Source organism: Oncorhynchus masou, chromosome 7 (assembly GCF_036934945.1).
Source record: "Oncorhynchus masou masou isolate Uvic2021 chromosome 7, UVic_Omas_1.1, whole genome shotgun sequence".
Lineage (NCBI taxonomy): Eukaryota > Metazoa > Chordata > Actinopteri > Salmoniformes > Salmonidae > Oncorhynchus > Oncorhynchus masou.
In genome coordinates, this window is record NC_088218.1 from 26,797,345 (window position 1) to 26,820,974 (window position 23,630).

General features: G+C 41.9%; 2 protein-coding genes across 3 annotated transcripts in view; one reads left to right on the forward strand and one right to left on the reverse strand.

Annotated features, from left to right (window-relative positions):
- Positions 1 to 21,626, forward strand: part of LOC135543600 (alpha-1,6-mannosylglycoprotein 6-beta-N-acetylglucosaminyltransferase A-like) — a 103,807-nt gene extending 82,181 nt beyond the window's left edge. For both annotated transcript variants that reach the window (XM_064970995.1, XM_064970996.1), the window contains 6 exons: positions 11,875 to 12,024; positions 15,441 to 15,587; positions 16,079 to 16,195; positions 17,341 to 17,415; positions 17,556 to 17,713; positions 18,373 to 21,626. In XM_064970995.1, the coding sequence (XP_064827067.1) occupies positions 11,875 to 12,024; positions 15,441 to 15,587; positions 16,079 to 16,195; positions 17,341 to 17,415; positions 17,556 to 17,713; positions 18,373 to 18,571 (846 nt within the window). In that variant the 3' untranslated portion in view covers positions 18,572 to 21,626. The remainder of the gene's footprint in view (positions 1 to 11,874; positions 12,025 to 15,440; positions 15,588 to 16,078; positions 16,196 to 17,340; positions 17,416 to 17,555; positions 17,714 to 18,372) is intronic.
- Positions 20,089 to 23,630, reverse strand: part of LOC135543602 (transmembrane protein 163a-like) — a 45,551-nt gene continuing 42,009 nt past the window's right edge. The window contains exon 8 of the mRNA XM_064970997.1: positions 20,089 to 20,167. Coding sequence (XP_064827069.1) covers positions 20,089 to 20,167 — 79 coding nt within the window. The remainder of the gene's footprint in view (positions 20,168 to 23,630) is intronic.

Consider the following 23,630-nt stretch of genomic DNA (forward strand, 5'->3'; position numbering starts at 1 on the left):
AAAGATGAGAGGCTTGTAATTTTCATCATAAGTGCACTTCAACTATGACAGACAAAATGAGAAAAAAAATCCAGAAAATCACATTGTAGGATTTTTAATGAATTTATTTGCAAATTATGGTGGGAAATAAGTAACTTGCACAATTAGTGGCTGACTAAATACTTTTTTGCCCCACTGTATTTTACACCATTTTAAAGATACACTTGTTGTAAATCCAGCCACAGTGTACGATTTCAAAAAGGCTTTACGACGAAAGTAAACCAAAAGATTGTTAGGTCAGAGCCAAGTCACAGAAATACACAGCCATTTTTCCAGCCAAAGAGAGGAGTCACAAAAAGCAGAAATATAGATCAAATGAATCACTAACCTTTGATCTTCATCAGATGACATTCATAGGACTTCATGTTACACAATACATGTATGTTTTGTTCGGTAAAGTTCATATTTATATCCAAAAATCTGAGTTTACATTGGCGCGTTATATTCAGTAGTTCCAAAACATCCGTTGATTTTGCAGAGAGCCACATCAATTTACAGAAATACTCATAATAAACATTGATAAAGGATACAACTGTTAATGCATGGAATTTTAGATCCACTTCTCCTTAATGCAACCGCTGTGTTGGATTTTTTTTGTTTTTACTTTACGGAAAAAGCACACCATGCAATAATCTGAGTACGGCGCTCAGAGACCAAAACAAGCCATACAGATATCCGCCATGTTGTGTAGTCAACAGAAGTCAGAAATAGCATTATAAATATTCACTTACCTTTGATGATCTTCATCAGTATGCACTCCCAGGAATCCCAGTTCCACAATAAATGTTTGTTCTGTTCGATAATGTCCATTTATGTCCAAATACCTCCTTGTTGTTCGCGTGTTCAGTACATATTCCAAACTCATGCAAGTCCAGCGGAAAGTACAGAAGAAAAGTCCAAAAAGTTCCGTTACAGTCCGTAGAAACATGTCAAACGAAGTATAGAATCAATCTTTAGGATGTTTTTTTAACATAAATCTTCAATAATGTTCCAACCGGAGAATTCCTTTGTCTGTAGTATTGCAATGTAACAGAGCTCAGAGCTTGCTCTCACGTGAACACGCGAGTCTGAGCTCGTGGCTCTCTGACTCATTCCCCTCTCATTTGCCCCCACTTCACAGTAGAAGCATCAAACAAAGTTCTAAAGACTGTTGACATCTAGTGGAAGCCTTAGGAAGTGCAATATGACCCCATAGACACTGTTTTCGATAGGCCAAGAGTTGAAAAACTACAAACCTCAGATTTCCCACTTCCTGGTTGGATTTTTTCTCAGGTTTTTGCCTGCCATATGAGTTCTGTTATACTCACAGCCATCATTCAAACGGTTTTAGAAACTTCAGTGTTTTTTTATCCAAATGTACTAATTATATGCATATTCTAGGCAGTTTAATTTGGGCACGCTTTTCATCCAAAATTCCCAATGCTGCCCCCTACCCTAGAGAAGTTTAAAAACTTGCTTAAAATGTACTTTAATGGACTGAATTAAATTCCTCTAGTGCATTAGTCAAAATAGTGTGAAAGGGTTGATTCTTAAAACTAACAGTATTGATTTGTATCGGGTATACTGTCCATATAATCTAATGTAGAGAAAGTTTAAATACAAAATATCTATTTTAGTGTTGGTGGCACTGCGTACCAGATCACTGAAACAAGGGGACAGGTCCGAAATGATTACCAAAAGAAACTACCCTGTATTGAGACTACCCAGTCCGAGACTGTTGAAAATATACAGGGGGATTGAACTTGTTGAGTATTGGTGTTGAGATGCATTCAAATAATTAACAGATAGAAATCCCGCTAGGATTGAACTTGTTGAGTATTGGTGTAGAGATAGAAATCCAATTAAAAAGGGTTTAGGATTATTCTAAGAACGTGCGTAGGTAAATAACAACCATATAATCCTATACCGTATAGGAGAATTTCCTAAACAACAACAGAGGATACCATGGGTGGCAAATCCTCAAAGGAGGTCCCGGGATGAGATAGATATATATATATATATATCAAGCCAGGACATTTGGCCAAAGAGTGTGAGGAACCATGCATGCGCTGCGATAAGGTGAGCCACAATCAGAGACTGTAGAAAGAATAAGGACAGGGGACAAAGGCAAGAACAGAGAGAAAAAGGTCAGTCGCCCACAACCAGACTCCGAAGAGGAAAAGAACAGAAAGGAGCAGAGTATCTAATAGTAAATATTGGGGTAATTGTAGATAAGCATAAAGGAGGCTTTAAGGGGAAGAGACCTAAGAGACAAGGGAAAAAATGGACAGGATCAGACGATAGAAAGTGTTTCAATTGCGATAAGACAGGACATCTCGCCCGGGAGTGTAAGGCTCCCTGTAAACATTGTGACCGAGTAGAACACTACCACCGAAACTGCAAACATAAGGGGAAGGACAGGCGCGACAATAGAGAGAGAAAGACAGAGACAACGAGAGCGAGAGCAGAGAGATATGGATATGAGACAGCACCAACTTTTTATTAAATGTCACTGATTCCTTACACTGAGAAACATTTGCGACAAAAAAAGGGGTATTGACAGTGCTATTGTTTGTACAGATGAAAGTGGTTCCTTCAGGCATTTGTAAATTGCTTCCAAGGATGAACCAGACTTGTGGAGGTCTACAAAGTTTTTTTCTGAGGGCTTGGCTGATTTATTTTAATTTCCCCATGATGTCAAGCAAAGAGGCACTGAGTTCAAAGGTAGGCATTGAAATATATCCACAGGTACACCTCCAATAGTCTAATTGACATCATTTGAGTCAATCAGAAGCTTCTAAAGCCATGACATAATTTTCTGGAATTTTCCAAGCTGTCTAAAGGCATAGTCAACTTAGTGTACGTAAACTTCTGACCCACTGGAATTGTGATACAGTGAATTATAAGTGAAATAATCTGTCTGTAAACAATTTTTGGAAGAATGACTTGTGTCATGCACAAAGTAGATGTCCTAACCGACTTGCCAAAACCCATAGTTTGTTAACAAGAAATTGGTGGAGTGGTTGAAAAATGGGTTTTAATGATTCCAACCGAAGTGTATGTAAACTTCCGACTTCAACTGTAGGTGTCATTTGAGACGGGGGGGGGTGTACTACATTTTACCACGGGGTGGTTCTAATCGTGGATGCTAATTGGTTAAAACCGTGTTCTAGCCTGTGTCTATTCCACAAGTTAACTCCTGCCAAGGCTATGATGTTGAAATGCCTATTTACTGTTCCATCACTCACCAATCCACTGTCTCATCAGCCCAACCAGATAATTTATAAACTTGATCTCTACTGTAAAAAAAAACATCTTGACATCATCTCCCCTTCCTTTTCGACTAGCCTTTGGTTTTCAACAGTGGAAATTTGTAAAAACCTTGCTGTCTGTCTCCTTTGCAACATGGTTTCAATATTGAAATTCAATCTCCACTGTCCCATTGAGAATTAACGTGAAAGGACAAGACATACCGCTTCATGAAATCATGAATCGGCATAATTTTATGGATATATATACAAAGAAATGTCAATAGGTCAAACGAAATGAAATGGTCCTGCTGAAAAGTGAATTAATCTCCCAGTGTCTGCTAGAAAGCAGACTGAACCAGGATTTCCTTTAGGATTTTACCCGTGCTTAGCTCAATTCCGTTAATTTTTTTATCCTGAAATCCACCCCACCCAGTGCTTAACAATTACAAGCATGCCCATAACATGATGCAGCCACCACAATGTTTGAAAATATAGAGAGTGGTACTCCGTAATGTGTTGTATTGAATTTGTACCGAAGTTAACACTTTGTATTCAGGACAAAAAGTGAATTGCTTTGCCACATTCTTTGCAGTATTACTTTAGTGCCATGTTGCCAACAGGATGCATGTTTTGAAATGTATGGACTTACTTTTTTCACTCTTAAGTTAGTATTGTGTAGTAGCTAAAGTGGTTTATATCTTTATGTTTGAAGCCTGAAATGTGGCAAAAGGTCGCAAAGTTCAAGGGGGCCGAATACTTTCGCAAGGCACTGTATCTTACTCCTCAAGTGCACAATGGCAGTAGGTAGCACGTGGAATACTGATGCCTTTGGCTGCTGGCTCACTACCTTTACATTGTCCAGGTCAGCCATGGGATGTGAGCCAGCAACCCTCAGGTTAATAGCCCTAAACAACACCACCAACAGTGTCCAAGAGCTGCATTGCAAACTGGTTGAATCTACCAGGTCATCTCGAACAGTCACAGACATGTTTGAAGTGGGAGAGGGAAGGTGATAACCGAGCAGCCAAAAAGCAGGCCTCTCAAGGAGCCGTTGCCATGGCAACCCGGCTTGAGCCGAGCACACTCACCGAGGCAGAATGAAGGGTGACTGTTGGTTGCGGCTCTGCGCACTCTGAAACAGCAGTTGTTTGAGTCTTGTTGTGAGATTAGGTGGTTGAGGCTGTGTGTACTTTGGAGGTCCTGGGCTGGCGTGATTACACGTGGTCTGCGGATTCTCTAAAACGACGTGCCACACCTGTCAGATGGATGGATTAATTTGGCAAATGAGAAATACTCTAACAGTTTGAAACAATTTTGTGCACAAAATTTGAGAGAAATATGCTTTGTGCATATGGAACATTTCTGTGATCTTTTATTTCAGCTCATGAATCATGCGACCAATACTTTACGTGTTACGTTTATATTTTTATTCAGAATAGAAAGTGCGGTGAGAATATAGACAGCGAGAGGGTGGGTGAGAAAAAGAGGAAGAGAAAGATGGAGAGGTAGGGAAGGAGAGACGGCGGGAGGGTGTGAACATGGAGATGGAGAGAGAAAGTTAGACACAGAGGGAGAGGGGGAGAGATATAAAAAAGAAACACCGGTCCCCTGGGCTTAGATCAGGGGAGGATGACACTGGTGTTTGAAATGCTAATGTTGGCTGACAGACAGCGCCCACAGTCCTCCCAGTGCACAAAGATCCATCAATGTAACCCTGACATGTTTTTCCTCACTGAGCCACTCACAGACACGCTAGGGCGCATACACTAGCATGAGCACTCGCACACGTACAAATACTCAGGCTTACAAACAAACCCACACATATATTCTTCTAGCTGTACAGAAAAACTCACTGAAATATAGGCTACATCCAGGCTGTATCACCACCGGCTGTGATTGGGAGTCCCATAGGGCGGCGCACAATTGGCCCAGCGTCGTCCGGGTTTGGCCGATGTAAGCCGTCATTGTAAAACAAGAATTCCTTCTTAACTGACTTGCCTAGTTAAATAAAAAGAACACATGACTGATGAATCAGGAACAGACTTGCAAACGTACCAAGATACGGTATCTGGGGATTCCAAGGGCCGTGATTCTCTACAACTGAATGCAGTTCTATTTTATAGAACAAAAAAATGCTGGATTAGTGAACAATGCCGGAGAAGCCTTTGTGCAAACAAACTTCCAATCAAATATTTTACATTGTTTACTATCCAGCATCAACTTATTTTTGTTCTATAGTATGTCATCCCATGATCAAAGAGCAACTCATGGATGAACTATAAACCAAAGAAGTGCTCCTCTGCTGTTCTATTTTAATTGGATTCAATGAAGCTCATAACCCATTACAAATGATTTAGCGTAAGGTCATATTGCCCCTGTGAGAGTACATGGGTTGTATTCACACTTGGTAGGTTCTCTCCACTGCCAGAATAATCTGCTCCAGTATCCCAACACATGCTGGTGAGCCCTGCATAACACGAGGGCCTCTTCGGCTTAGCTCAATGGGCTAACGCAGTCTTGTCAAACAATACAAAACCTCAGAAAGGGAAAGAGGGATACCTAGTCAGTTGTACAACTGAATGCATTCAACTGAAATGTGTCTTCCGCATTTAACCCAACTCCAGAACACATTCACACACACATACTTTTCCAGGTGATTTACAATGTAATAAAAGCCTATCCTCTCTCGTTTTGATCATCTGCCCCAAGCTGATGTACTGGTTTGATTATTTCCCTAATACTACTCCCCATAAAGGCTAAGGAAGGCAGTGAATCAGCTTCCTCACCAAAGTCAGCCTGACATCATGTTGTCTTCATTATCTTGGTCCTCGGGTCAATGTTCCTCAGTTTTCATTTACAGGTTGGGAGGCACACAAGTGCTTGCGCACACACACATACTCGCATTTGCACACTAGCGTAGACACTCTATCACACAAAAGCACACACTGACAGCATTTCTCTGAACAACACAGAAGGTATAAGTTACTTACAATAAACCAGCATGTCCTCATTCCAGAAACACACTGAACTGGAATAATGTTCTTTAAGAACCTTTTATGGAGTGAGATTAGACTCTTAATTTGGTAAATATACAGTACCAGTCTGAAGTTTGGACACACCTACTCATTCAAGGGTTTTTCTTTATTTTTACTGTTTTCTACGTTTGTAGAATAATAAAGACATCAAAACTAACACATATATAGAATAATGTAGTTACCAAAAAAGTGATAAACAAATCAAAATATATTTTAGATTCTTCAAAGTAGCCACACTTTGCCTGGATGACAGTTTTGCACACTCTTGGCAATTGGAGGGTGTGTCAATGCACCCAGTCACTACAAAGATACAGGTGTCCTTCCTAACTCAGTTGCCGGAGAGGAAGGAAACTTTAAAACATTTACAGAGTTTAATGGTTGTGATGGGAGAAAACTGAGGATGGATCAACAACATTGTAGTTACTCCACAATACTACCCTAATTGACATAGTAAAATAAGGAAGCATGTACAGAATACAAATATTCCGAAACATACATCCTGTTTGCAACAAGGCACTAAAAGTAGTACTGTAAAAAAAATGTGGCAAGCAAATAACTTTTTTATCCTGAATATAAAGTGTTATGTTTGGGGCAAATACAATACAACACATTACTGAGTACCACTCTCCATATTTTCCAGCATAGTGGTGGCTGCATCATGTTATGGGTATGCTTGTAATGATTAAAATAAACTGAATGGAGCGAAGCACAGGCAAACTCCAGACACTGGGAGATGAATTCACCTTTCAGCAGGACAATTTACAACTACTGGATGTGCAATTACACGTACAAATTTGCTTGTGGATCTGTAGTTGTTGTTTACAGAATTTTCAGACTCTTTCTACTGGTTTTAGGTTGTACAATCCACAAATGTGGCTATAGTGTCCATATTAGGACACCCTCAGTCTATGCAGGAGATGACTGTCCTTTCCTCCTTTCTTAGATCCCTTTCCTCATTTTCTTTCCTCGATCCCTTTCCTCCTATGATATCTCCCTTTCCTTTCCTCCTTTCCTCCCCTCCTTTGCTTTTCAGTTTTTTCTAGTGATTGATCCTGAGTGGCCGATTTTACAGTTTTGACTTAAATCTGCTTGAATATCTATGGCAAGACAACCAACTTGACAGAGCTTGAATAATTTTGATAAAAAAATAATGGGCACATGTTGCACAATCCAGTCTTAGACACTTACCCCAAAAGACTAAAGGTGTTTCAATCATGCATTGGCTCAAGGGAGTAAATACTTATTTTATCAAGATATAGCAATGTTTTATTTTTCTTCATCTTTGACTATATAGAGTATTTTGTGTAGATCATTGACAAAAAATAACTGAATCCATCCAAGATTATAGATCAAGACCAACTAGAAAGCATGCACACACATTTATCACAAACATTTGTCGTAAGAAAATAGTTACGCTAATCAAAAATGAAGATGTATCAAAAACCGTATCCATCTTGAGAAAATAGGCCTAGCTGTATGATATCTTCACGTATACATAGCGTATGCCTTTTTTGTGATGACCATCCTCAACCAACGCTTTACATGTTTCAACTGACTGGAGTTCTCAGAAAAACAGTGTGCTGTTTTTCTGAGAACTCCAGAGTGACCCTCCAGTCATTAATAAACCAAACCAGTTAAGCGAGTGTAAGCTATAGTGTTGCTATAGCAAACACCTCATTCCAGTCCTCACATACCGTCAGCAGACCTGCGGACATGACCCCTCGTCCCTAGAGAAAGTTCCGCTCCGGTTCAAGTACATGTGTATTTGTATTTGAAATACTTATTGTCTGTGTATTTGAGTATTTTTCAAATGTGGCCAAATTATTATTTTTTTAAATGATTTACTATTATTTTAAACTATTTTGAAATACTTGTTTCCAAATACGTTACTTCAAATACCCCTATGACCAAGCAGACCTGGTTTCAAATTCATGGAGTATTTAAATATTTGTATTTAAAACTGCACAGACAAATACATGCCAATACTTTCAAAGTGTATTTCCAAATGCATTCCAATATGACTTATTCAAATACAAAAATATCCAAATACTTACTTCGAAATGTCTTTGAAAATAATTGGGCTAGACTACAAACAGCCGAGCCCTAGCCTGTAGCCATACTACTGGCCTAAACAGCCCTCACCCCCTTATAGGCACGGCACTGAGAATGAACAATCAGTCTGCACTGCGGAAACTTGTGGGATTCACTGTTGTAATCATATATCATCATCACCATTTCCATACTTTTGCCATTCTAGTGTGTACGTACATATGCACGTGTGTGTGTGTGTGTGTGTGTACACAATTCACTCCTTCCTACTCTCCACTCTTCTACCGTAACCTTCCTCTAACCCTCCACCCAAGCCCCAGCTCTCTGGGGTACACATATTAGAGAGTAGACATTTCATCATCTAATTACAGGTAGCCACCTCCACCCTGCCTGGATCTCTGCTCTCTCTAAGTCTGAGAACCAAACGGCAACCTGTTCCCTTTATAGTGCGCTATTGTTGACCAAGGCCTATTGGGCTTTGGTCAAAAGTAGTGCACTATATAGGGAATAGGGTGCCATTTGGGACTCAGACTCTAAGGCTCCCATTACAACGGGCTGCCAGGAGGCATCTGATAGGGCATCCCTAGGGGCCGGGCGACTGGCCTGTGTAAGACGCACTCAAAGGAGAGCCTGATGTACTGTAGTCACTCCACTGTTCTCCTTCCTGTTCCTAAAGCTAACAAAGGATGCTGTGTGCGCTGGAGACATTCTGTATCAGCCTGCTTTGCACAGAAAGAATGAGCTTGTAGGCAGGTTGATTTGTTTTTGGAATGTTTAGAATATGGATTTTCATAGAAGTTTGAATTTTTGGGGGAATGTTGTCTAAGTTATTGATTTGTATGGTAGTTAGACTGTTGTTTATGATATTGATTTGTGTTGGACTTAGAAGGTCAAAGGATGCTGGAGACATAGCTACTACTCTGTGCTAGAGGTCTTCACGGATCTACCCGACCCGATTACCCTTGATCCGACCCGGGATCCAGAATGTTGTAGTTAAACCTCAGATCCCTGTGTGTCCCCTTTCATCAAACCAAATATGTCAGACTATAATTTTGTGTCAAAACCGCATTTTCGCTTCATGAAAACGAGCCACTGTGGGAAAAATAGGCTACTGTTGTGGGAGAGGAGAAGGAAGCAGCGGAAAATAGTGATTAGCCTTATAGGGAAAGGGTTGAATGCCTTCAACTAAAATGTGTCTTCCGCATTTAACCTAACCCCTCTGAAACAAGGGTGCGGGGTGCTACCTTAATCGGCATCCACGTCTGCGGCACCCGGGGAACCTTGCTCAGGGGCAGCTCGGGTATTAGAGCAAGCAACCTTTTGGTTACTGGCCCAACACTCTGACCACTAGGCTACCTACCGCCCAAAGGCTATATAGAGTGAGTTTCTGAAACATGGAGTTGTTTTTTGCTGATGTGAAGCTGAATGAAATTGAGTACAGGGAGTAAAAACCTAATTTATGCACATTATGGATACAGAGGAGAAAGGGGTTACCCATATTTTTAAGACCTGAGCGATAAACATTTAAAAAATGTGGGCTCTCCTATTTCGTTGGCTATTTTGTCATTTTCTTTTCTTTAAGTTTGCTAGCTAATATTAATTGACTTGAGTGATAAGCTATTTGTCAGCGTTCCCTAGCTTCAGTGCTTTTGCTCAAAATAGGTTTGACTATAATGCAGAGTTACCGACACATTCTGATAGTCTTTAATAAAGAAACATTTTGACCAAGTTAATCTGCTCATGTTGTGAGCTTGTGTGGTACACTGATAGCCTATGCCTATAGACAGAAAATACTGTAGCCTTATGTTGAAAGGCTGCCAATTTATTGATTGTGTAAGGCATGGTATAAGAAATATCAGGAGAACTTATCTCTTCAATTATGAATCTTTAACTCTCCGGACGGTAGGCCGACATGTTCTCTTAAATCGCAATTGTTGGAAAGGAAGTGGGAATGCAGGAGACTCCATCCTTCCGTAGCCTATTTGAATTGTAGGCTTCTTGGTCAAACAGGCTATAAACCTGCCTTTTAGTTTAAAATATTAAACTGTACACCACAAGTAAATTATATTAAAAGGGCCTACAACCAAAAATGCATGTTCACTGCCAGTTAAGTCCAAACAAATTGCTGATTTGCAAGGCAAGATCTGGTCCACACGTATTCTAAACTGATTTTTTTGTTAAATAATCATATCATGTCGGGTTGGAAATGACTTGCTAATGTGTGGTGCCAGCGCAGTTTGCCACTACCTGAGCACACCTGGGGGCTGCTTGGAAGGATGTACGTGCGTGGGTGAGAGGAAAGCAGCTGTTCCAGTCTCTTGTTCCTTGCTTCAGTTTAAACAGCCTACCATTAGGGGTTTCTCCGGGGAGGATGTCGCAATCGATGCTTGATCAAACTGGTTATCCCCTCCCGCTGTCTGCTGTCACCTGAATCCTATCCTTCACTATTGCATTTTTCTTTCTATGAGCAGTGCAGTGAAAAATATGCCTGATGAGTACTCGCCAATTTTATGGACTAGTTTAGGAATGTTCTGCATTCAAAGTATTTAGGTGTGACAGCTCAGGAAATTGTTGCAAACATTAGACCTACCTAAAGTGTTATAATCAAGACTTCTCAAATCGTATGAACAAATCTCTTATTTGATGTATTTTTACTGTAAATTGCCACCAACCCAATGAATATCCATGATTACAGTTTTGATAATGAGACAGAAATGAAGGCATGAGTCATCTTTCATCTCTCAGTGGATACTAGTTTCTGTCGTCATTCTCCCTGAAACTTATTTTTGTGTTCCCTTTTTCCTACTGCATAGTGCGCTACTTTTGACCAGAGCCCTATGCGCCCTTGTCAAAAGGAGTGCACTTCATAGGGAATAGGGTGCCATTTGGGACTGGGGGCTCTGCTTATCTCCCTTTTGTTTGCGAGAGAGATCATGTTGATCCAACAGTACTCTCTCCGTTTGTTTTGCTCGGAAGTGTTTTGAGTCAGTTTACTCCAGCGAGGAGCCATCTCTTATCAGCAATGAGCTCCTTGCCTGACATAATTTCCTGTGTTAGTTTCAGCTATAATAGTCTAGTCATTTCCAATTGTTATAAGCTTGTATAACCTTTATGATGTCTTATAGTATGCCTCATAATAGGTTATGGCTGTTATTTAATCCAAATCATTTTAAGGAGACGGTAATAAGACATAAGGGACCATGCAAGTCTTATAATGCGTTATAACCACATCATAATGCATTGCCTGTCAGCATTTAAGTTAAGCGTTACCAGACATTGTTTTCATGTTGTCTGTGTGTCATCCACTTTTAAGAATATATTGCAGATTAGAGGCAGAGTTCCAGATACAATAACAATATAATGCTTTGTTTCCTTTAGCCCTGTTTTGAGAATCTCAACATCAACGTAGAGCTCTATAATGAGGCCAGGTTATGTACTGTGCACAAAACACAGTGTGAACTACAATATGTACAGTAGTAGGGTCTCACTGACTGGTAACCACCACTTACTGTGTGTTTCAGAACAAGAAGACCTACCTTGACATCATCCACACCTACACGGAGGTGCATGCCACCGTGCACGGTACCAGCACTCTGCACTTGCCCAGCTACGTGAGAAACTACGGCATCCTGAGCGGCCGTGACCTGCAGTTCCTCCTCAGGGAGACCAAGGTGAGAGCAACACGCATGCACACAAACACACCGGGTGAGAGCTTACACATACACACACATATATATACAATAAACACACATACACCAGAGTTGAAGAAGATGGTGTATGATGTCACTGCCATAATGACATTGCTCAAAGTGTCAAGGCGAGTGTCAGGATCTCTCAGCACTTCATTAGTCATAGTGATCTCACCCAGAGTGCCTCAGAAGGGCCTCCATTCATGTCATGCCCAGGCCTGCCACTGCTCGTGACACAATGCAACTGCTCAATGCTCACTTCTTCTGAAGCACCTCCAACCACACTGCCTGTTTTCAAGCCACACAACTGGTCTGTTTGTTCTGTATAGCCCACTCATATGTTGGTGCACTCAAATAGATCTGGGGCCAGGTTATACCGGTCCCAAATAGTCTGAAAAGAGGCTGTGATTATGTGCAAGCCTGTCGCAAAAAACTGTGGTAAATCCGGAAATCAAACTATAGCAAGATTCAGGCTTGAAAAGAGAGTGAGTGCAGCAGCATTGTGTTGTTGGGATAACAAGAAGAAGGAGGCAAGGTGTTTTCCAGCCATGCTTTCCTCCCTGCTCCACTTTATGAATAAAGCATTTACCTGCTAACATATTGCCTGTGTTAATTGCTCCCACGAGATTTTTGGCAATACGACATGGAATACATAGATACAGTATAAAGCAGGGGTGGAAGGCACTGTATTGAGTTGGCAATGAACCAGCATTATACTGCCCTAGTATAATATTAAATGGCATTGGTACTAAGACAAGCATTTCGCTACACTCACATTAACATATGCTAAACACGTGTATGTGACCAATAACATTTGATTTTAATGCTTTGGCTGTAGCTAATGGGGATCCTAATTAAATACTAAATCTCCTGAAACGTACACTAACTTGCGTTTACAACCGTATTGAAGACGGGGTCCATGTTGTTCCCGCTTTCATTGGATCGAAGGTCCTAGTTATCTCTTTATGACTTGAGAGACAGAATTTTGTACCTAGAATGAAGTACAGTAGGCTACAGCTATTGTCCTCCCGCTCTACATGCAATTTGCGTCTTCCCTGTGTGGTATGAGGTTTAACCATGGGTTGTTTGCATAGCCAGCCTATCCCTCAGACCAGTCGAACATGTTCATCTCATCTCCTCTGTCATGCTATGCCAAAGGGCCCTTCTATTGAAATAACAGTCCAAGATGAACCATTGGTCTGGAGTTGTGTGACGTTGCCCCTACACTCTGATCTTGGGTCAGTTTAACATTTTCCCCACTAATGGTTATGTTTAAGATTCAGGGAGGGTAAGCTGACCCTTGAACAAAATCAAATCAGAGTTTATTTGTCCAGTGCACAGCACAGTACAGTAACATGCTTGCAAGCATCTATTCTGTTATTAGGGGAAACTTCACTCCAGATCCATGCTATTGCAAAAGGGCCCTTCTGTGGAAATAACAGTCCAATGTGACACATTAGTCTGCAGTATTTAGTGCTGGATCACTGGCTTTTCTCTCCTAGGTCTCGGCCTTCTTTATACTGGCATATGACCACATTCTTCTTCTGAAGTTGTTCAAGTACTGTATTTCATTGAAGGTATTTACTACTTTTCCCTTTCACATCGCTAGCTACCTTTTTCTAAGTGATATCTGAAGCACTTACAACTAGCCTGGTTGCCTCAACTTCTCACCACCCCCTATATAGATTCCTTCTCACAATTTCCATTTAGCATATGCTACGCTATGCTTTTGTATGCTGTGCTTCTATGCTGTGCTATGCACTACACTGTCTGAGAGGAGTTTGCTCTATAAATAGCAGCTGATTGTCAGGCCTGTGGGCTCACTGGGCTGCAGTCTTGCCTGCGAGGAAGCACCACCAGTCAGCCTCTGCTGCCACCTGTTGACACAACGCTGAAAGCTGCAGTCAACCCTATCTACTGTTTGTCCCACTGCTGTTCAGTGTTTACATTGGGGTTCTCCAACTCCGGTTCTGGGGAGCTACTCTCCTGGGACTGCGGGCTTTTGCTCCAGCTCGTCACTAACACGCCTGATTTTTAAATAATCATGATAAGGATTTCACTCTGGACCATGATTAGATGAATTGTTACTGCAGGGCTGGAACAAAACCCTGCACACCCAGTAGCTCTTAAGGAGAGTAGTGCGGTACAGTGGCTGAGGAGAAGGATGGTATGGGTATAGGCTGAAGAGAAAGGAATGGTATGGGAGAGTCCATGTACAGCAGTGTTGCCAACAGTGGGCCGAACTGAAGAGACCCTCTGTCTCCCCAGGCAGGGCCGGCACTGACCCGGTGGGATCTGGCCCTCGCCGACTCACAGACCAGCCATTGTCGCCGTCGCCGGCCCTCCGCTATAACAACCCCAGCTCCAATGGCTCTTTTTTACTAATGGGGCCTCAGACAAACACATTATTGTGGCACGCTTCACGGGCTAGTCACCTCTGGTTCCAGCATGTTAGAAGAGCCTCTCAGATATTTGCTTTGGTCATCCAGCTCAATGGGTTTTCTATTATCCTCTGTGTGTGTGTGTGTGGAGTCTTTGTTGGGGTGATTGGCATGGCCTGTTCTCTCCAATGACAGGACCGTATTTGTGCGATGAGCGTTTTTTTTTCTCGAGAAGTGCGAGTAATACAAGTGCTGTAGCTGCTGTACTTGTATCAGTGCCGAGTAGTGCTTGGACGAGATGGCTTCAATGTTAAGTACATAAAACACACTTATTTAAAGAGTCTGGCTATGCCAATATTCCGCTTTTTTAATACAGATCTATATATATATATTAAAATAAATATATTTTATTTAAATAAATATATTTTATTTAAATAAATAATATTCACCACTAATTCAGTCATTAACATTTTATCCCTGGCATGCATGTGTTTTTCCCCCAAGTAAAAACAGAGTCTCATATCCAGGGACCAACCGTAACACCCACACCCCTTACTTCCTCCTCTGGTCATTGTTTGTCTCTGTACGTTTTCATTCTACCATGTGTGTGAACTCCTCGTTAGCCCCTCCTTGGGCCGACACACACACAGACCACACAAAAGCAAGACAGGAGAAGCCCTCTATAGGACCCAGTTTTATAGCAGAACACTTAGGGATGGTGAAAAATAAAAGCTGTCTGCTACTGGTGCAGAGGAAACAAACAGACACGGCTGTGGGAATTCCAGGAAGTAAGAGGTGTCTCCTCTTATTTCTCAGAAGAGGAAAATATTTCTTGCACTCACACCTGCAATAGTTTTTTTCATCCTGGCACTGATTCTGCTGATGGGGTCTTGCAATAACTGTGCTATGTAGTTGTTGTTTCCTACTTAACTTAGTTGAATGCATTGATTGTAAGTTGCTCTGGACAATATCATCTGCTAAATGTCAATGTAAATGTAATGCTCTTTTTCTCCACAGCTGTTTGTCGGCCTTTCCTTCCCCTACGAAGGCCCTGCCCCCCTAGAGGCCATAGCCAATGGCTGTGCCTTCCTCAACCCCAAGTTCACCCCTCCCAAGAGCAGCAAGAACACAGACTTCTTCAAGGGCAAGCCCACCCTGAGAGAGGTGAGAGGCGCCACTCTGCCCAGGGACCCCAGTCAAAGTGTGTGTGTGAGGGAGAGACAACCTAGTCCTCTATTCCCTTCTGTGCTGCTACCTCTCCTTTCTTTTATTCATGACAGGTCCTCCGTAATAAGTCAGTCTGGTGTTTGTTGAAGGATAGGGTCTAGTTTGTTGAGCTTGTGTGCACGATAGCTCTTCTTCTGTGATGTGGCTCTCCTATTGAAGTGAACTACTGTGTCGTGTGTTTGATCCTGTTTTTTAGCCTGCCAAGGGACTGTCTATTTATTAGCTGACGAGCTTATTCAGCCAATGTGACTTCAGTATTGTCTGAGGTCGATGATTGATAGTGCACAATCATCTCTGGATAAGAGCATCTGCCAAACCTGCTAAATGTATATAAACGTGAATAAATAATCAAACATAGCACTATATATCTTGTCAATAATATTTTTATGGCAGTTGAAGAAATTCAATAAAAATGTGTTCTCATGCAGTTGACCTCCCAGCACCCATATGCTGAGGTGTATATTGGCCAGCCCCACGTGTGGACGGTGAACATCGACAACCCTGCGGAGGTGGAGAGAGCCATCCGCTCAATCCTCAGTCAGAAGGTACCCTTAAAACACACACACACACAAGCATAATACATGTTTCCCTACGCATTCTCTCCTTTATATTCACAGTCTGAAATGAAAACTCTCCCAGTCTCATTTCCTAAAGCCTCAGATACACAAACGATTGTACCAGTCAGGGAAGCAGAGAGCATGATCACAAATTCCAAGGGGGCCCGAGCAGAAGAATAAGAGTAATTAATTCACAGAGAGATGAATTGAGAATAGCAAAGTGAGAGCTTTTCTTTCTCTCTCCCCTCACTGGTCCCGTGCATATTTAAGTCCAGGGGCAAGCAGACCTCGTGGGTGTGTCCCCAATGGCACCCTATTCCCTATATAGTGCACTCCTCTATGGACTCTGATCATAAGTAGTGCGCTATGTAAGGATTAGGGAATGCGGTGCCATTGGGAACACTGACCTTGTTATTCTGCAGGGGTGCCCGAACAATGGCTATGTTCATTAGAGAAGTCTCATGGTTTCTGTGTCTCATATGGTGTCCAGACCAACAGCCCTCAGCTTAATTTTCTCTCTGGGTGGCACCCTGTTCCCTTTATAGTGCACTAATTTGACCCAGGGCCCTGGTTCTGGTCAAAAGTAGTGCATCATGTAGGGAATAGGGTGGCATTTTACCATGCACCCTCTGTCTCCTCTCTCTACGGCCGAGAGCGTAGAATGTTATTCCACCAATCACAAAGGTTTATTCACCAATTAGAGTTTCACAGCACCTTTATCTGAAGTTGTTTCGATGGAACAAGGATGCAGCTCAGTAGTTTGCCTCATTGAGTTTTGCTCTGTTGACTACAGAACGGTAATGACTATAGTGTGTGGAGTTCTCGCTCATATCCTTGGCGCTACTGTAGGTAGTTGGTTGTGTGTATATATATTTCAGGAGTGTGTCCGTCTAGAAGGCCTCGGTCAGGGTTGGAGGGTTCTGACGCGCGTGTGCACACATACTGTACACACACACTTGCGCTCTCTCTCTCTTCAGCCCTTTCTTTTCTCACTGACCCACTACAGTACCTGTCCCACTATAGGCACATCTGAAGCAGACATGTGCATGTACTCTAAGCAAGCTGACTAACATTCTACAGCCTATAAGTGCTTATGTCCAGCTCTAGCCTGACTCTGTGTTTTCTATCCTCAGATCGAGCCCTACCTGCCCTATGAGTTCACCTGTGAGGGGATGCTGCAAAGAGTCAACGCTTTCATTGAGAATCAGGTACGACCTCGCTATAACTGTCCTCTCCATTCTCCGGTACAGCAGTCAGAGCCTTTGCACACAATTGTGCCGACCCCAACTGTCATTTTGTTTCGGCACCATTCACCCTTTACTCCCTCTGTCTCTCCTTTTCTCTCTAGGATTTCTGCCATGGCCAGGTGATGTGGCCTCCCCTCAGTGCTCTGCAGGTGAAGCTGGCTGAGCCGGGGTGCTCCTGTAAGAAGGTGTGTCAGGAGGAGCAGCTCATCTGCGAGCCCTCCTTCTTCCAGCACCTCAACAAGGACAAGGACCTGGCCCGGTTAGTGTGTGCACATATAGTACACCTTAACATGCATTTTGCTTTCTACCCAACAGGTGGCAGTATAGCATACATTTATATTCAATACCTGTCCGCTGCTGTGCTGAATTTGCATCACTAGAGGTCACACACAAGCTATTCCCTTTATAAAGTTTCAGATGATAAAAAATGAGACAGATCTGAGGGAAACATTTATTGCAGTTGTCAAATGTCAACTTAAACTCCGTGTCAGCAGCGAGTGGTTATTGAGACGTCAGGACTCAATGTAATGGCTGTATCCAGACTGTATCACATCCGGACGTGATTGGGAGTCCCATAGGGTGGCGCACAATTGACCCAGTCTTTCGGGTTTGGCCGGGGTAGGCCGTTAATGTAAATAAGAATTTGTTCTTAACTGACTTGCCTAGTTAAATAAAGGTTCAATATAAAGAAAAAAAATGGTAATCAAGTAAAGGAATTTTCTCTTTGAGCTGCAGTGCATCGTAGCAGACACAGTGATGCTCAATCTGTCTGTCCAGACTGATATCCCAGATGTTTAAGTACAGATACATTTTTACTTATGTGTCTTTGTTCTGTGTCTTATGTACTCCCAGCAGCATAATTCATTTCCCTGTGTGGACAATAAAGTAGAACTTCATATTTACCATTTTCTGTCTCAGGTTCGGCATGGACTGCCAGACGGTGGAGTCGTCGGGCGACACGGTGGTGCCTGCGTACAGCGACGCACGTCACCACTGCGTCTTCCAGTCGGACCTGCTGCTGTTCAGCTGCACCGGCGCCCACCCCTCCCTCAAACGCGTCTGCCCCTGCCGGGACTACATGAAGGGCCAGGTGGCGCTGTGCAAAGGCTGCCTATAGCCCCTGTCTGTCTGGGTGTGTGGAGAGGATCGAACTGGAGTGGATTGGACCCCGTACCCTTCCAGAGCGCTGCAGGGGGTTGGGGACCTCTAGCTCTGACCACTCAGATGGCTTGACTCCTCCCCCTAGCTCCACACCTGCAGTCTAACTCCTCCCACAGCCAGTCCTCTGGAGGAAGGAAGAGCTGCCTGAGAACTAGACAACCATGAGATGTCTGTTTTTATTCACCTGAACTTTGACCTTTAAGGCATTTTGATCAGCTTGTCAGACAGACACAGAATCGGCAGAAAACAACTGGAAATTCAAACGGTGGACAGAGAGAGGCCAGTGGGCTGTATACATATTCTGGGAACTAGGAATGTCAATGAAACAGTTTCCAGTAAGGCACGGGGCAGGAGGAAAGGAGGGTACAGAAAAGAGACATTGAGCATCAGCCTGAATTACTTGAATCAATGAGAGTCGCTGTATATTTGAGGCGGAGTGCATGGCAACAGAGCTCCCTACTGCCCCTAGGCTGTGTGGCAGTGGGTGGTACTCTCTCTCTCCAAGCTTGTAGTCACATCGTGGGACCAACGAGCTAGTGTGTCGCCACACTCGGCATGCTTTCCTTTCTGCCCCTGTCCCCTTTGAACTCTTTTAGCTATGTCGGTTTGCACTGGAGAGCCATAAGGGGCCGTCCCAGGCAATAAGGCTCAATGTCCACACTAGCATACTACTTAGGATGAAACAATGCACAGGGCATGTATTCTGAATGGAATACTCCAATGGAAAGTTGCCCATAGATCCTGATCTATGGTCAGTTTTTATTTCCCCTTATTTATGGTTAAGGTCACGATTGGGGGGAGTGGAAGATAATCCTAGATCTGTACCTAAAAAGAATGCTAGTGTGATGAAGATGCCGAGCCTGTTTTACACTGTAACTGTACCGCTCCCCATAGTCGCGTCTAGACGGGAGTGGTCAGATGTAGATATGATGTCCCAAATCACTTTTAATCCTGAGAAATTGTCCCTCGTGGTCATTCCCAACAACAGCTCACATACACACAGTACACCATAGCTCCGCTGTAGCCCTGCATGGTAGATTGACCCTCATGTTCCCAATGTGCAGACTAGACACATTCACTGCCACAGACGCCTGACTGACCAGTTGGGATGTGCTGCAGAGAAGAGGTGTGAGCAAAATAATTGCCAGTAGCCAATGAAAATCATAATTTAATTAATCAATTTCAATCAAATGTTTCAAGAAATTATCAGATGCAATAGCTGCTTGATGGGAGTCTGTGTGACACATTATATAGTATGGTGCTGTAGTGGGAAAGGTCACCCAGGCAGATCAAACATCAGCTCAATCACCGGTATCACACATGCCCATTGCCTTGACCACAATAGATTTATCTGAAAAATATTCTAAATTATTTAAGATATATTGATCAAGAATATTTGTATTCTAGATAAGTATTTATGTATACACTAGACCGAAAGATCACATACAGTACATCCATAGAAATAACTTGAAGTTATAGCTCTTGACAGAGCAACACACACACCTGCAACTTTAGTTTACTTGTTTCCTTCATTTGGAGATCGTTTAGGATCCTAATTTGCCTGCCAAGTTTTTATTCTTTAAGCAACAATAAAAGTTTGAATTAGTAGTCCTTGTTGTGAATGGAAATAATGCACTACTTTAATTAACAAAATATTACTAATACTGTATATTCTTCGTATGGGTTTATAATTTGTTTTATTTATTTTGTATACAGATATGTTTCCTGAATTGTTTCTTTTTATTTATAGAAAAGTTCTTTTTACAGAGGCTAATTGTATTTATCGAAAAATAATATAACGTGTACATTCAAGTGGATGGATGAGACGGGAGTTGTTTGTCCAATCTGACTCCATCCTCCAGCAACAGTGATGAGAGAGAATGAGGAATTAAAGATAATATCCAACTGCTTTGGAAACTTGGCAGCAAAAAAAAACTTAGAAACTGGTCAAAGGTAGTACACTATATAGGGAATAGGGTGTCATTTCAGACACACCTTGAGACCGTCCACAAAGACACTGATGAAATGTGTTGGCCTGGACAGTAGTGACATGTCGCTCTCCTCTAATCACTGTGCTTTCGGTGTGATGACATTGGGACAAAAGCAGCGCACACTTTTGATTTTTTATTGTAAATGCCAGCAAGAACCTCGTGACGTTTCTATGTTCAGATCTTAATGCAAACCATTTGCACATGTGTAAATATAGATACGTTGTCTTTTAGATGGTCACTTACATTTTAGGACTTGCTATTTTTCCCGTTCTGTCCAGATCAGTTTTTATTAAGTTTGTGTATACGATCTGCAGCCAAGCTACCGTTATAAAAAGTACATGACGTGCCTTTTGATGGTTATTACTAGACTCCGCTTATCGTACCTGCCCAATAGAGCTATCGGACCTAGTGCCAGAGAATTGTTAGTTGAGTTCATAGTTTGCTAGAAGGATAATGTTTCTTATAACATTAACTGTAAAGGTAAACAGTGATTGTATGTGTTGGACTTTGATGGTTAAAACAAATGTCTTAATGCTGTTGTGGACATGTTTACCGAAGGCTTGTAGTGGGGTAAAATACAGCATATGAAGCATCTGCTTTTTGTGGCAGTGGCCTTGTTCTACTTGTATTAGTCAGACTTAGTATGTTGTCAACTATTTCTTTCCTTTCATTGGTTATTTATAAACGAGGGATCTTGAGAACCAATATAAATAGCCTCTAATTGTCTATTTGAAATTGGTTTGTCCTAAAATGATAGCTGAAAGGAAGATGTTATGGACATGAAGAGTTCCTTCAGTCTCTTTAACCCAACATCAAAATGTCTTGTCAAATCTGCATTTGCCTTCATACATATTCATTGATTTTTTTTTTCTCCCCCAATCTCAACCTTGTTTTAAGCTATCATGGAAAAGCTAAAGCAACGATTGTTCTGGGACTAAATTACGACTGTACAAAAACACGTTTCAGTTTGACGAAGTGGGATATAACTTTATTTTTCAATAAACCTTTTTCTGTGACAAATGGGTCTGTCGTGTGTTCTATAGAAATGTACATTGTTTAACACTACAAGGATTAGTTACAATATTTACATTTGCACAAAACTACACACCGTCTGTGTTAACAAACAAGAGTAGTCTGCCTTTCTGCTCTTTTACTGACAGTTGATTGTCTAAAGCCTAAGCAAATCTTAACTGCTGCTATCAAAAACGGACCACTGAACCACCACATTTGTGCAGAGTTTACAATCGTTTGAGGGTTAGATACAATCCGTAGCGCTGAAGTTCCACATTGTAGCCTGTGACATTTTAAAGGCAATTGTTGCTTTAGCCGTCTTAGCGGAGACTGCATTCACGGTAAACGCTACTGCATGTCGGCCCAATGGGAAATTACCTTTACACTTCAAGTATACTATATATAGCTGAACTTCGTCGATAAGCAATGAATCCAACCCTAAATTGTGTAGGAGCTCAAATTAACTATTTTGCGGTACCTTAACATATTCCTAGGTCGTGTTCATTAAGTCATGCAAAGGAAAACATTTGTTTTCCAATTGGAAACGGTTGTTTCTTATTGGCCAATGAGTACATACAGCATAGACCTCAGATGCACCACAAACACTGAATCATTTATGTGAATGCATTACCAACTATGCAAGACAATCAAACAGCGTTTACAAGAGTGTGGTCTGTTCAGGTATGCAATGTTATACAATATTATATGCATTTTGTAGAGCAGATCTGATTTTCCATCTTGAAAAATAACTATTCATTACATTTCTATCTGCAATGTTCTGAGCAGTTTACTTAACCATTAACCTGGGGGCACATTCTGTAAAGGCTTTGTTTCTGTGCATTGAAAATGTGGCTTGGAAAGGATGACATCTACTAATAAATGATATGCTTCCTTTGATACCTCACCGTCTTTGAGACCAGCGAGCCATGTAGCCCAAAGGCTGGGCAGATGGTGATATTGAATCATCTCACAGTCCAAATGCAATGCAGCCAGACACCCCACAGCCCGCAGGAGAGGGGGCCCACGAGCGCTGAGGGACCATGTGCCTTGCATCGGACTATTTTTATGTAATACATCATTGACAGTAACCCTCAAAAGTCATTCAGAAACATGTTTTTAATTTCCATATGTACTAGGAAGCTAAGTGTTTGTTTCTTGGGCTTTAGTAATGTAACTGAAAATCCTGCAATTCTACAGATTTTGTCAAAGGACAGAAAAATGTAGGCTTTAAAGCTAATTCCAAGCAATTCTGCAACTTTTGCCATGGCTTATGCCATCTGAGTGACTCAAACATAACAAAAATCAATGATGCCCCATGCTATGATATTTGGGGAATTTTAGATGATTCTCCCTCACTGTCTGGCTTTTATTTTGGTGGTTGTTATTTCAAAGATTATCATGTTTAAAAATACACTGAGTATACCAAACATTAGGAACACCTATTGCGTTGCATCCCCCTCATTTTAGTCTTAGAACAGCGTCAATTCGTCAGGGCATGGACTCTACAAGCTGTCGAAAGCATTCCACAGGGATGCAGGCCCATGTTGACTCAAATGCTTCCCACAGTTGTGTCAAGTTGGCTGGATGTCCTTTGGGTGGTGGAGCATTGAGACACGGGAAACTGTTGAGCCTGAAAAACCCAGCAGCGTTGCAGTTCTTGACACAAAATGCTGCATCTAACCAGTCTTCTTCCCTTCATCTACACTGATTGAAATAGATTTAACACTTGACATCAATAACAGATCATAGTTTTCACCTGGATTCACCTGGTCAGTCATGGAAAGAGCAGGTGTTCTTAATGTTTGGTAAACAGTGTATATATATCCTTCCAGTTCTCTGCTGCCAATGATTGGAACAAACTACAAAGATCTGAAACTGGAAACACTTGTCTCCCTCACCAGCTGTCAGAGCTGCTCGCACCTATGCATAGCCCATCTATAAATAACCCAAACAATTACCTCATCCCCTACAGTATTTATTTATTTTGCTCCCTTGCACCCCAGTATTTAAACT